The 14347-nt window shown below is 38.6% G+C and overlaps 1 protein-coding gene across 2 annotated transcripts in view; it reads right to left on the bottom strand.

The window, feature by feature from the left end:
* Positions 1-6143: 6143 nt before the first annotated feature.
* SLC35A5 (solute carrier family 35 member A5) overlaps positions 6144-14347 on the bottom strand; it is a 21446-nt gene continuing 13242 nt past the window's right edge. The window contains exons 6-7 of one of the 2 annotated variants that reach the window (XM_080815082.1): positions 8932-9712; positions 6144-7638 (exon numbers count right to left, since the gene is read on the bottom strand). In XM_080815082.1, coding sequence (XP_080671208.1) covers positions 7570-7638; positions 8932-9712 — 850 coding nt within the window. In that variant the 3' untranslated portion in view covers positions 6144-7569. Of the gene's footprint in view, positions 7639-8799; positions 9713-14347 lie in introns of those variants that run through there. The other variant, XM_080815081.1, reaches the window with a different exon arrangement.

Genomic DNA, 14347 nt, shown 5'->3' with positions numbered 1-14347 from the left:
TGGTTCTTAATCCAAGACACTAGCTTGTAGATTAGACTCAAGTTATATAATGACTCAAACATTCATTGTATTTATACTATTTTCTGTGTAGTCTGCTAGAAACCAGGAATATAAAACCAAAAAAAAATTTTTTTTTTTTCCCTGCACAGAAGCTCATAGACTGGTAGAGAACAGTCATATAGACCATTCTGAAATACTGTGCATGAATAACCAATACTGGGTCCTCATGTGGCGGGTAAGGGGTGCAGAGGGAACCAAGGAGAGATGAGTGGTGATAGTTCTTCAGTCTTTTGGAGCCTAGATTTATAAATTGTTCTTCCTCTCAAGCTCCACATGATGTGAGCAAGTGCCTTATATTGACTCCATGTCACCATGGTCAAGGGCTTTGGACACTCATAGTGCAAGCACTGCTTCTCCTGGGAACTTCTTCCCTCTTCTGCATTTTAGAAGTTGTCTAGATATCCATGGGAAGAGGGCAGCATTAATTCATTTGTAAACATCACACATTCCCTGAGATAACCAAAATGAATAAAAAGTAGTGAATTTATAGGAGAAAGCTTCATCAAAATTGAAACTAGAGAATGGCTTTACTCTTACAGCATGAACTTTGAGTTATGCATACCTATTTACTATACCCAACTTGGGGAAACATGGCAGGAGGAAAGATAAGGAATGCACTTGTAGTCCATTGCCCATGCAAGGGTCAGCTAGCTGTCTGAGAGGCCAAAGATAGGCGACATGGCTGTGTCCTCCTAATGTCCCCCTTCTGACTCACCTAGCTTCCTAATTGGTGGAAGGAGGTTTGGAGGTGAGGGTGTATAAATGGAGAACAGAGCTGGTTTACAGAGAGGCTTAGAAATGCTTCATCTTTATCTCTGGGGAGATAAGGATGTCTGGTTTTTGACCCGCGGCCAAGATTACAGGAGTGGGATTTATGATGTGCTGTTTAAAGTCTGGAACTACTCTGGTAATCCCTAGGGTCAGTTTCTTTAATGATGGTTTCCAACTGGCCTAAGGATTAAGTAAATCCAGCTGATTACATGGCCAGCGAGGCATAAAAATCCTGGAAAATCCTGCTTTGAGCTTCCCAAAGTCAAGATTCCTCACACAGATCTTGGCAGTTCAGGCAGGAGACAGTGGAGACAGAGTGGGCTGTATGAACAGATGAGAACCCTGCAGCCGTAGTCATGAGCTCTCTCTTAGACCACCAATGTCTACGCTCTCCTTTTCTCGCTGCACTGTATCCTTGGCCTTTAAATAAAAGTGAGTGTACTCTGTGGAGTCTGGTGAGTCCTTTCAAATACAGGAACTTGGGAAATCTTTGCAGGGTGGTGTGCGTATGTGTATACGTAAGTATGCGTGTGTCTATAGATATTTAAGTATGGGTTTGTATACATATATGTGTATATATAAAAATTTACAAAATATAGCATTTTATATAGCATATTAGATGTACATAGGGTATTAAATATAATATATAAAATATTGAGATATATATATGATATATAAGTATATGATATAAAAATTCTAGCAGTAAATTTCACACCTGTAGGGAAAATTTATGTGCTACTTTCAAGGCACTTTGCTTAACCTGACTTCTTAACCAGAGTAGGATGTACCACCTACGACAGAGGAATAAGCCAGAACTCAAATGACACCTCCTTCTCACAGACAGGAGACTGTTTGCCCCCATATTTGTGGAACTAGCCCTAAAAGCAGAAGTTTCAACCAATATAGAAGGAAAGTATCATCTACAAAATTCCTTCATTGTAATTTTCTATAGTCCCGGCTTCCTAGAATCCAGGTAAAGAGCAATCAGGTAAAGGAGATTCTACCTATGCCATTTTGTGGCAAATATTTGACTCAGAGTGTTAAACTTTGTTTAAAAATGAGTACACAGAAACCTTAAAGAAAGGACCCATACAACAGGCATTCAATCACCTAGGCTTAGAAAACAGCTCACCTATAAAAGGAAGAAAAAATACACAAACACACATCCACACACAATAAAATAGCAGGGAAACATTTAACTTCTTGCAACACTAAATGATAAAAAAGAGATTTCTGATAGTAAAAAAGGGTGACTCAAATATTTTCCAGACAAGATGCTATTTATGTTAAATGAGCATAGAAAGTAATAAAAAAAAAATGTAATGCCTGTTTGAGCAATGTGACTAGAAAAAGGGCTGTTAGTAAATAATTGTTAGATGCTAAAAGAAATAAACAACCCAAAACCTCAGGAAGTGTATCCGTCAAAAGGCCTTTCAGAAGAGAAAAATCTATTTCGTGGCAGCTTCCAGCTGAGAGATAACTTAGCATTAAAAAGTTATGAATGAGGAAATTATGTCATGAACAAATTAAGCTTAATTAGCTGTGATAATTAGGAATACTATTAATTGTTGGAAGAAAAGGTACAAAACAACAACAAAAAAATTGAATGAACTTCCAAATTTCACCATGCCTATGACCTTAATTTCAAAAGGAATCAATCACTATTTTATGCCCCACAAGAGAACACACTGTCAATGAAACATATTACTTTTCATGACTTAGAATTTTTATTTTACATTTCTTTAAAGAGCTCTTAAAGACGTATGTACCATTTTCTGGTTACATAGAAAGGGAAACTGTAACTTAAATGAATAAACTAAGCTATTTCTAAAACATCTTCCCATTTTGAGCCTAAAATCTTTTAAGTCACTTTCTGACGGAGAGCTACAGATGTTTGAGGTTTTCCAGAGTTCTCTGGGCCCTTGAAAGAACTGATGATGATGTAGGATCTCTTCAGTTTCTCTGTCTCCAGGGTTTTCAAAAACTTTCAAGCTATTGACACCCATTTTGTAAAATGTAATCCTGGCATGTTCCTGATCTTACCAGGAGATCTCATTGGAAGATTTTTCAGATAACAACCAGGACTCTTACCCTCTCCTCAAATGGTTTGGCTTTTTTTTTTTGGAGAGGGGGTTGCAGAGGGAGAGAGAGACTCTTAATGAGCTCCAAGCCCAGCACAGAGCCCTACACCAGGCTTGCTCTCACAACACTGAGATCATGACCTTAGTCAAAATCAAGTGTTGATACTAAACCGACTGAGCCACCCAGGCACCCCTCTCTTCAAGTGGTTTTAGAGTGGCTTGTTGACTGAAACTTTGTCCAGTTACACCAAATGCCTGCACATGCAAGCAAAGACAACTTCATCATTAGGCCACAAAACAGTAGCTATTTTAATCTGCCATTGCTTAAGGCATTCCAGTTATAGAGATGGTAATGTGAAAACATAGAGGAGTCTTAGAGTAGATAAAATACCATATAGCAGACCGGGATAAAATTCTCAAGTTTATTAGGAAAAACTGGGTGAAAGGAGTCAATGACTGTATTTTAATTTTTTAAATTGATAAATTTATAAATAAGGTTCTAAATTTGCTTTTTTAAATGTAAAAGTAATTACTGGTGATGAAACAGATTAGAAAGTTAAGTAGAATAAGTGTCAAATATCACAAGGAACTTTCAGACTGGTTCAAAATATCAAACCAATACCAATTTTCTCAAAAAAGTTGTTGCATATTAAAGGACCAGCCAAACGACAAATTATGCAATAAAAATATGCAAACAACAGAAAGAATAAGATCTCATTTTCTAATCAGGTGTATGAAAAGCAGAAATTAACAAAAGTATGAATAAAAGCCTCAATATCACAGCCCTTGACTCAAAACAGATTAGTTAGAAAATAATGATACCATCATATTTTAAGTCTTTGGGGATTGGCTTGACTCCAGGAAACATTTCTACTGGTTACAAAAATGTTCATTAACAAACAAGAAAGAAATGTATTTCAAGTACATAAGATGGAAAAACATAAGACAAATCTTAGAAAAATGGAACACAAAAGGCCAATATAATAAAAATCAGAAACTGCTTATTAACTTATTTAAACAAAACAATAGAGAAACCGTTCATACACAGCATTAAGAAAATAGAATTATAGCAACAGAAGAAATTAAAAGAACTTTGAGAATGATTCAAAAATTCCTGTGCAAATAAATTTGAATATCTGGATGATTTTTTAGCAAAATAGAAGTGACAGAGAGGACCCAGAGGAGGATGAGGAATAAGTAGAGAATGTTCTAGGGGGAAAAGGGGACTCAAAAAGTACCAAGCCTTGGTAATTTTATTGCAGAGTTCTTTCAGAACTTTAGGGAACACATAAAGCTGACGTTTTAAAAATCTTCCCCGGGCACCAAGGCCAATGGGAGTTGGCAGCTTGACCCACACCACATCCGTATGGGATCGTCAGGGACGTGGGATGATAAATCCCAGCAGGATTAAATGCATTACTAGCAATGTCAGCAAGTTTCAGTTATCTTGGCAGAGACAGGATGGTGCTTAAAGCACATAAAATAGCAAGTGAGGGCAAATGTTCTGCAGGTCTGTTAAGGGATTTATGGTGATTTTATTTGAGCAAAACAACACATGCTCACTATATTCATATTTGAATCAGAAGTTAATTGCTTTTATAGCTATATTTCTAGGTGGGAAAAATCAGGACTTACATGAAAGGGAAAGGAGCCGAGGAGGACCTGGGTTTTGTCATGTCAAGCCTGTTGGGCTGTTCGCAAAAGTGCAGGGATTCCCTGCAGCTCCACAGTCAAGTCCAGCTAGATTAGACTGCAATGGGACTAACAAGCAACAGAACTTCCACATGGGGATGAAGAGGCGAGCCTTAGAGCTGTAAACAAAGGAATCTGGCTGGGAGTCTCCTCTGCTTGTGGACCATGAAAACCTACGGCAGCAGGACACAGTTGGCCAAGGATTTGGGATCCTGGGTCTAGCCCATCTTTCCCTCGACAGGCAGCATCTACATCCTGCTACCCCTCAGGATTAGGCACACTGCGAGACCTAAGGTTGGTCCCGGGGCCAGTGACAGAGCTGGAACCAGGTCACTGGAGGGCACACTTGTGGTTCAACCAAAGGCTATTCAGAAATTATGAAGCTAGCAGATTCAGCACATCAGTTGTAGGTCATAACTGCTTAGAAGAGCATTGAAAAACAGGAAGGGACTTCAGAAATCATTTAGGTCAGCTTCGATACCAATGAAAGAACATCTTCTAAAACATCCTGATGGTACAATCTCTCCCTGAAAACTTCAGCGATTGAGAACTCATTACTACTCCCCACCACTCTTCAGGACCTTTTCTACTGTTGAAAAGGATCATTTGTTAGGAGCATCTTGCTTTTAAGGAAAGAATAACCGTCACCCTATTACTTTCACTGTAATTTGGTTCCTTAGAGTAGGAAAGGCTACTTTTTCCACGTGACAATTACTCTTCTCCCCAGGTTATACACTTGGCGCCAAGAGTACTTGGGACGATAAGCTATGGTTTCTGGACCTCTCACCTTCCAGTGATTCTCCTTTTAAACCATTAGTGCCCACAAAGTACTACAGTGCACCCACACTGGAACTTCACATCTTAGTTCCACCCTTCTTTAGCCTATTAATCGGTCAGTTAATGCAAGTAAAGCTGTAATTACAAATAAAGTTGTTGTAAGTAAGAAAATCAAGCTCTGTGAACTGGTGAAATCTCCTATTTAATGTAATGTATTTAACGTAGGCAATACCTTTGCCAATGATATTGTTGTAATTTTTTCTGTTCCACAAGATAGGTATATTTATGTATTTTCTAAAAGTGAGGTCTTTATTTTTTTTAAGATTTTATTTGTTTATTTGACAGAGAGAGAGAGATCACAAGTAGATGGAGAGGCAGGCGGTGGGGGGGGGGGGAAGCAGACTCCCCGCTGAGCAGAGAGCTCCTTGTGGGGCTCGATCCCAGGACCCTGAGACATGACCTGAGTCAAATGCAGAGGCTTAACCCACGGAGCCATCCAGATGCCCCAAAGTGAGGTCTTTCTATACCTGATTTCCTTACCTTTAAAATGAATAGCCATAATGACATAATCTCCCTCGTTCACAACATGGAGAGGTATACCTATGATAAGATGATTTCTCAGTTTTGCTATTCTCAGAAGTCAAGATCTATTGAAAAAAAAAGTTTTACAAGTTGTCTGGATTTCTTGCCTCACTCCATTTCTGAGATGAAAAGGAAAAGAACTCCATGTCCCACCTCACATGACAGTGAAAACTCAAGGTACAGGTTTAATAATTAATTTATTTATACATTTCCACCAATTCTTGCCTGCCATATTATTCCAGATATCACAGATGGATTATTCACAGTATTATCACATGTTCATTGCATGAAAATTAGGAGAAAGAAGAGATGTACAGACTGCATGAAAATGACACCCAAAGTTCACATCTACAGTGTAGTGCTCTGTAAACATGCAGGCCTATGAGCTAGGCTTGTCCTATCACCATCCAGCTGCATGACCTTGGGCAAGTCACTTCCGTTTCCTCACTTTTAAATTATCTATCACCTGACTTCTCTACCCCACATTTAATTAGCTGCATGCAAAAATACCTCAAAAAATATCATGCACTTGTACTGTCAATATTATTACTGTAGTGTGTAATAATGTACTTTATTTATTAAGATGTTTCCTTGTTTCAGAGTAATACCATTCACATTTCAGTGAAAGTCATTTGTTTGCAAAGTAACCCTTTTAAAAGGAACTCTCAGGCATCAGTCTTACTGATAGTCTGTTATGATTCTGAAGTCAATGTCTCAATTCCTATGTATAGGGTATGACAGTAATAAATATAACAAGTTATATAAGTTATAATTAATAACTAATACAATGAAATGGCTCACTGGTTCTCTAAAATCTAATAATCCAAGAGTAATGAGGCCAAACTAAGGAGGAAAAAAATCCACCGTGGCTTCTTTAAAATGATTTAAAATCCAAGTGAGAATTGTGATAATTGGGAACTTTTATGTAAACTGAAGCTTATTTGTGTAGAAAAACATCAAAAGATAATCACTAAATTCAAATTCCCTACAAATTTCTAAAAATAAAAATTCTAACATTTTGTTTCTGAAAAATTGCTTCTTTCGAAAAACATTTGGTACAAACTACAAACTCAAATCAGTGTTGGTCCAGATGGTAAAGTCCTTCCACCAAACTTTTTAGAAAGAGTCACATTGCTTTTTAACTGCAAAGTGAGTATTTCCAGGGCTTCAAAATTCAAGGGACAACCCAGGTGATATTTATAATAATACATACAGGAAGACTTTAGCATGCAGAATGGAATTACATAATTATTAATATATGGCAAACTGATCACTATTTGTGTATTTATACGGTATAGCCAACATGATTATTAAGTTTTTTGGAACCCTGCAAGACAAGGAAAACAACTTGGGAATGTGTCTTGTCGACTTACCAAGTTCCATTAATGCAGTCTCCATACTAATACTCCCATGTCAGTTCCTTAGAACATTTTAGCCTTTGGGTACTCTAAGCCTTGGATGGAACTGTTTAGGGAGTGGTTAGATATATGCAAAGAGTATTATGCTTTAGAAATGTTCTTGTTTATCAAAGTGAAAAGATAAATATGACACATGCTGAAAATGCAAAAATAAGGTTTTTGAGAGCTGCCAGTCATTTGGATACCAATTAGAAAGTATCTTCATCTGACTCAATATCACTTTTCGGTTTGGTAAGTCTTTCCAGTTCTTCTCCATCCTAAAAGGAAATACGAAATCAGTAATTTCTTAAAATACTAGAAATGTAGCATTTGTAATGATTACTAAGGAGTTTATTTCATTAAACTATGACTATAATCTAGTCAAATGAAATTAGATAAATACTTATGTTCTTAGAAAGCTAATTTTAGACACATAATGAGATCACAAAAAATCTACCAGCATCTCAGTACTTGAATTTCAAAACTAACAACCGGGACGCAGTATGGAGCACCCTCTGCTGGTCTTGAAGGGAAATAACTAGTGGTTGGAGAAATAAGTATGAACTAAGCCCTTACCTAAAATCGGTAATTTTTTTACCTAAAAAGTAAGGCAAGCAGTGTTATCAGACCATTGGAAAAGAATACAGGACTTTTGAAACTGTACTCTGGCTGAGGTCAGGGCATTTGGGACCCACCCTTCTAATTTTTTCATCTTAAGAGTCTGTTATGTCACTACTTCAGAGACATTATACTGATGAAAGCTCCACCACAAACTAATAGGCAAGAGATTATTTTCCCAGAGAGTAAAATGTTCATTTTGTGAAGTATTTAATATTTTGTGTGTTCATGAAAACTGTAAATTTAAAGCTAGTAGGAGTTTATTTCATCTTTTAAACATATACTTAACTCCTGACTTGAATCTCCAAAAGACCATTATTAATCTGCTAATACCATGACTGACAGATCTTCCTAGAGGAATTATAAGCAACTGGCAGAATACTAGAAGATATTTTTCTCTTACTTATGAAGATCCTTTTGAAAATCACCGTAACAAGATAAGGCCTGCCCTTCTGGCACATTGAGGTTCATGAGTAATGCAGGGAAAATCAAGGAGCCAGGACTTCTACTTAGATTTAACAAGATGTAACTCATGTCAAACACCAACTTTTCTTATGGACTAGGAGTCACACCTCATGGGTTTAGTATAGTTTTTTTTTATGTACTATCTATAATCCACTTAGTCTGAGTCTGTTTATTCATTTGCCAACCTAGAAAGACTGGAGAAGATAACCTGTGGCACATCTCCCAGCTCTGTGGCACTAGAACATTCTAAGATACAACTAACACATGAAGTCCTCAAGACTGTGATTTATGCTTTTTCTTGACCCCTACAGCATTCTCACGAGCCCTTGCACACTTAAGTCCAGTGAACGTTTATTGAATAATTTTTAAAAGTCACAGAAATCCAAAACATCCCCTTGAAAAATGAGCAGTGACCAATTTCTTTTCTTGTATAACCATGTGCTGAATTTGGGAAGAACAGGCAAAAGGCAGCATCCTGACAAACTTACCCCACTGGAGCGCTCCCAGAGACTGCCGCTTAGATCCCGGACTCTTTCTTGCCTAGATGTGTACTCCAGACCTGGAGGCTTGCTGGCTTTGTAAATAAATATGGAGAGAAGAACTGAGGGTGCTTCTAAGAAAAACTGCAGGGAGGGCCTGAAGTCAAAGACCAGGACAGACACTGTTGTGATGATGACAGTGGTGACCTGGGCCATCAAGACGTGGAACATGTTATCCAGGAACTTGAGAATAAAAGCCACCGAGAGACCCTGGAATGCAGTCACAAAAATAAGAGCAACTGAAAACACATTGTGGCCATAGAAGACCCCGCAGTTCTTAATCTGATCACGGTTACTGCTCTGAAGGCCCAGCGTCAGTCCGTTAAAAAGAATGCCAAAGAAATAGAGTTTGCTGTTCTGTATGAAGATGCTTTCAGACAGCTGGTTCCCTTCCTTCAGTATCTTTTCATTATAGATATTGGCCATTGAAGAAATAAAACACTGGACTATAATAAGCACATGGCCCAGGCCGAGATGGATGTGACTGAAAACCATGGCTGTGGTGTTCCACTTAGCTTCAGGGAAAGTCCAAGCCTTTGCTGTGCAGTTGCCTGTGCTGAGGCACTCGCTTCCGAAAAGGAGGCAGGCATTGGATGGGCTGAAGAAGGCATCGTGATGAAATCCATGTCCCGGCAGGTTACGCTGTGAAGTTTCAGTCCCAGCAGTGAGGGCCACAATAGACAAGAACAGAATCAGGAGGGAAGCCCATTGTATCCAGTTTAGATGCCTCCTGTTCAGAGGAAAAATGAGATTTTACTACTGCTCCCCCCCAACTCCTTTCCCATAGTGACTGTTCCTACTGAAAACGCAGACACTTAAGTACTGGGTAGAATAAACTGTGCCCAGTTTTTGCAATCATTCCCAATTCAAGTTCAAAGGAAACCTGTTGGTGTCTCTGCATCTTAAGTGTGGTATTTTTATTCACTTTGTAATAGATTGTCCCTTAATGCCAGTCATTTCTCATTGTTAAGTTTCCTTTTAACTTTATATTTAACTAAATCTTTTTACCTCCAGAACTGATCAGACCTTTGTAACAATGATTTTTTTACTTTGCTATGAAGTATGGCAGAGAGTCTCAACCTGATTTCCACACACCTCAATTTGGAGCGTTAGAAATCCGTGAATCCTTGCAGTAGGAATCTTCTATATAGGTGAATTCTCGGCCCTGCCCACACCAATCACACGAGACCCTTCAAAACTGTTAAATTTCAAAGGTGTTCATGACCCAAAAAAGATTTAAGGAGGGAGCCTGCTCCTAGATCTGTGGCCTAATCATAAAAAATTTTATAGTAAACTACTGTTTGGGACAGTAAGGAAAAAAAAATTTAGTAGTCTCAGTTTACAAAGTCTTAACAATGCTTTATTTCTTTACTTATTTTGCCTAACCACAAACTTGTATGAAAATAGAGCTACTCTATGACCCAGCAATTGCACTAGAGGGTATTTACCCCAAAGATACAAATGTAGTGATCTGAAGGGGCACATGTTCCCCAATGTTTATAACAGCAATGCCAAACTATGGAAAGAGCCCAGATGTCCATCAACAGATGAATGGATAAAGAAGATGTGGTGTTTATGTAGGTGTACACACACACACACACACACACACACACACACACACGCACGCACACAATGGAATACTATGCAGCCATCAAAACCCACAAAATCTTCCCATTTGCAATGATGTAGATGGAACTAGAGGGTATTATACTAAGTGAAGTAAGTCAATCAGAGAAAGACAGTATCACATGATCTCACTGACATGAGGAATTTGAGAAACAAGACAGAGGAATCATAGGGGAAGGGAAACAAAATGAAACAAGATGAAACCAGAGAAGGAGACAAACCATGAGACTCCTCAACTCAGGAAATAAACTGAGGTTGCTGGAGTGGAGGGGAGTCGGAGGATGGGATGGCTGGGTGATGGACATTGGGAAGAGTATGTGCTATGGTGAGCACTGTGAATTAAGACTGGAATCACGGGGCGCCTGGGTGGCCTAGTGGGTTAAGCTTCTGCCTTCGGCTCAGGTCATGATCTCAGGGTCCTGGGATCGAGCCCCACGTCGGGCTCTCTGCTCAACGGAGAGCTTGCTTCTTCCTCTCTCTCTCTGCCTGCCTCTCTGCCTACTTGTGATCTCTGTCAAATAAATAAATAAAATCTTTTAAAAAAAAAGACTGAAATCACAAACGTGTACCCCTGAAACAAATAATACATTACATGTTAATTAAAAAAAAAAGAGAGAACATTAAAAAGGAAAGAAGACATGCTTTATTGTCAATCTATTTTGTGGATTCTTTCAGTTCAACATTTAAATAAGCAGCTACTGTGTGCCAGGCTACTATGAGCCTGGGAGATACAACTTGATCTCCATTTCCAAGGAATTTACACTTTAATAAGGGAAGAGCCTTGAAACTAGACAATGCAAAACATAATGTGTGACAAGTGATACACAGAACTGGGGCACAATAAGGAAGGAAACCTTGAGTCTGTAAGTGGAGTCAGATATTGTTTCAAAGAAAAAATGACACTCGAGGTGAAAGATGAAAAATAAACTGACATTTGCCATGTCAAATGGCATTTGCAGATATATCCAGGGAGAGGGAGGAGACTATACAAAGGCAATAAGAATGTACAATGTTGGGGAGCCTGGGTGGCTCAGTGGGTTGGAGCCTCTGCCTTTGGCTCGGGTCGTGGTCCCGGGGTCCTGGGATCGAGTCCCGCATCGGGCTCTCTGCTCAGTGGCGAGCCTGCTTCCCTTCCTCTCTCTCTGCCTGCCTCTCTGCCTACTTGTGATCTCTGTCTGTCAAATTAAATAAAAAAGCTTTAAAAAAAAAAAAAAAAGAATGTACAATGTTGACTAAGGCGAGGGGCAGCTGATTCAGGTTGGGGTAGATACGGAGATCTGAAGGGGAACAAAATCTTCAAATTTAAAGATCAATTAGTTAGATGAAGAGGGAACACACATGCACACATGCACACACACAGACATATAAGCAAATGAAGAAGTGTAAAGCAACAGGTAAGAAATGGAATTTATAAGAACTTTGGAGCATTTACGGGACACCTACTATGGGTCAGTTTCTCTTGTAAGGAAGGAAACAGTGCTCTAAGAGGTTAACAGACTTCCCTAAGGTCATATATTTATGAAAGAGCAAGGAAGGTGGAGAGCCTGTGTGACTCAGTCAGTTAAATGGCTGCCTTAGGCTCAGGTTGTGATCTGGTCCTGGGGTCCTGGAATCTGGTCCTGCATCCGGCTCTCTATGCAGCAGGAGCCTGCTTCTCCCTCTCACTGTGTGCTCTCCCTTTCTCTCTCTCTCAAATAAATAAAATCTTGAAAGAAAGAAAGAAAGGGAGGGAGGGAGTGGAGGGGAAGGGAGGAGAAGAAGAAGGAAAGGAAAGAAGGGAGAGGAAGGGATCTGAGCCCCCGTTTGAATGTCTTCCTTTTGGACCTATGAGCCTCTTAAGTACAATGTTCAAGTATAATGAATTCCCAAGGTGCATATATAGGAAGAGGTGTCTGATTTCACCAATGCTTCCTTAGAGCTTCATGAATTGAAACTGACAGGTGCACAGACCAGCCTAGATAGCAGCACACATGTGCACACTATCATGTCTTCTCATGTATGTACTTTTAAATATCCAGATCTAGCACTCAGTTATGACTCTAGCATAGCCCTAAACCACAAAGTCAGAAACTGTGTACTAATCACATAAATTTCTAAAGGTGTAGATGGTACACAGTAAGTGGTAGAAAGTAAATTGATTGGACACAGAAAAGACAGATGAAAAGTATATGTCCAATTTATAAAAATCATTATGTAACCGATTATTAAACATCAAGGCAAATATATATTTTAATTCTATATAATATAATCTATAATTCCTTTACAAGTTTTCAATTCCAACAGCTATAGATTTTCCACTGACACTGAGAAAAAAAGAACCTAATTAAACAAACCCTTAAACAAGTTAATCGGTACCACTGCAAAATTGCTCATTCAAGGTAATGTTCTAGAAGGTAAATGTTATTAAGGGGTTAGGCTGGAAATGGTAGATTTTCAGCAAAGAAAATAAAGCTAAATAAATTATCCCATAAAGTCAGCTGAGGATAGGTGCTCTTATAAATGACTGTGCACGAGTTTGCTTCTCACAGTTTCATGAATACAACAGTAGAAACTCACCTAACTGATCTCTCCACTGCCCCAGTAAACAAATCATTCGGATTGCTGATCAGAGCTGAACGCTTACCGCTAGAAGGACACTCTACCTGAGGGCTTCTGCTTCCAAATGAACTCTTGCTCACAAAGAGTCTCTGTTCCTAACTGTGTTTTTGCCAGGTGACTTCATTATTGTAATTAGATATTTTATGATTACATAAATGACAAATTATGAGCAAAAGAAAAGGGTTGCTGTTTTTATGAAAAGTTGAAAGCTATGGAAGATTAATTAAAGGCAAATTACTCAAACTGGGTACAGAGGAGCTAATTATAAGATTAGGAAAGAAATAACAAAAATCTACAAAAATCTACTTTAAAGGTATTTTTAAGAACTCTAAGAAACTAAAATCAGAAAGCAAGCATGGGGGCACCTGGGTGGCTCAGTGGGTTAAGCTGCTGCCTTCGGCTCAGGTCATGATCTCAGGGTCCTGGGATCGAGTCCCGCGTCGGGCTCTCTGCTCAGCAGGGAGCCTGCCTCCCTCTCTCTCTCTCTGCCTGCCTCTCTGTCTACTTGTGATCTCTCTCTGTCAAATAAATAAATAAAATCTTAAAAAAAAAAAAAGAAAAGAAAAAAAAATGAGGCAGCAGCTACAGTCTATGCTAACTAACAATTTGAAAAAAAAAAAAAAAAAAAAGAAAGCAAGCATGATGCATAATGAATGTAGCTTCAAGAACAAAGCCAAAAAAAACCTCTCATCAGCAAATCCCACACATTTCAAAGGAAAGGCCTGAGCTCTTCAAAACACTGGTGAATGGACATTTACATGTCTTAAGCTGTTTAAAGTATGGGTTTTTTAAAATGATTCACCACTTTGAGTTTTCCTAATAACAATGAAGTCCAAATTGGGTCAGATAAGAGTGTTTCTACCATACTTTATGGTAGTAAAACAGAGCAGAACATGAAAATAAAATTAAGTGGAAAGACTCACAGGACTTTAAAAAAAATTGTACGTAAAACATTTCTTAGTTACACAGAAAGTGACCAGTGGCATATTTATAACAGGAAATTATAAAAAAGAAATTATCAAGTGAATGATTTTGAAGAAATGCTTGTACCAGTGAGGGGCACTTTTTTTCTTCTAAGACACCCTCATGTGTCAAAATGTTTTTCACTGATTGTTTTTTTCTCAACAGCTTCCTTTTGAAG

This window comes from Martes martes (assembly GCF_963455335.1).
Source record: "Martes martes genome assembly, chromosome: 1".
In the NCBI taxonomy this organism is placed as follows: domain Eukaryota; kingdom Metazoa; phylum Chordata; class Mammalia; order Carnivora; family Mustelidae; genus Martes; species Martes martes.
Note: the sequence above shows the minus strand (reverse complement) of the source record. Positions and strands in the feature narration are given on the sequence as shown.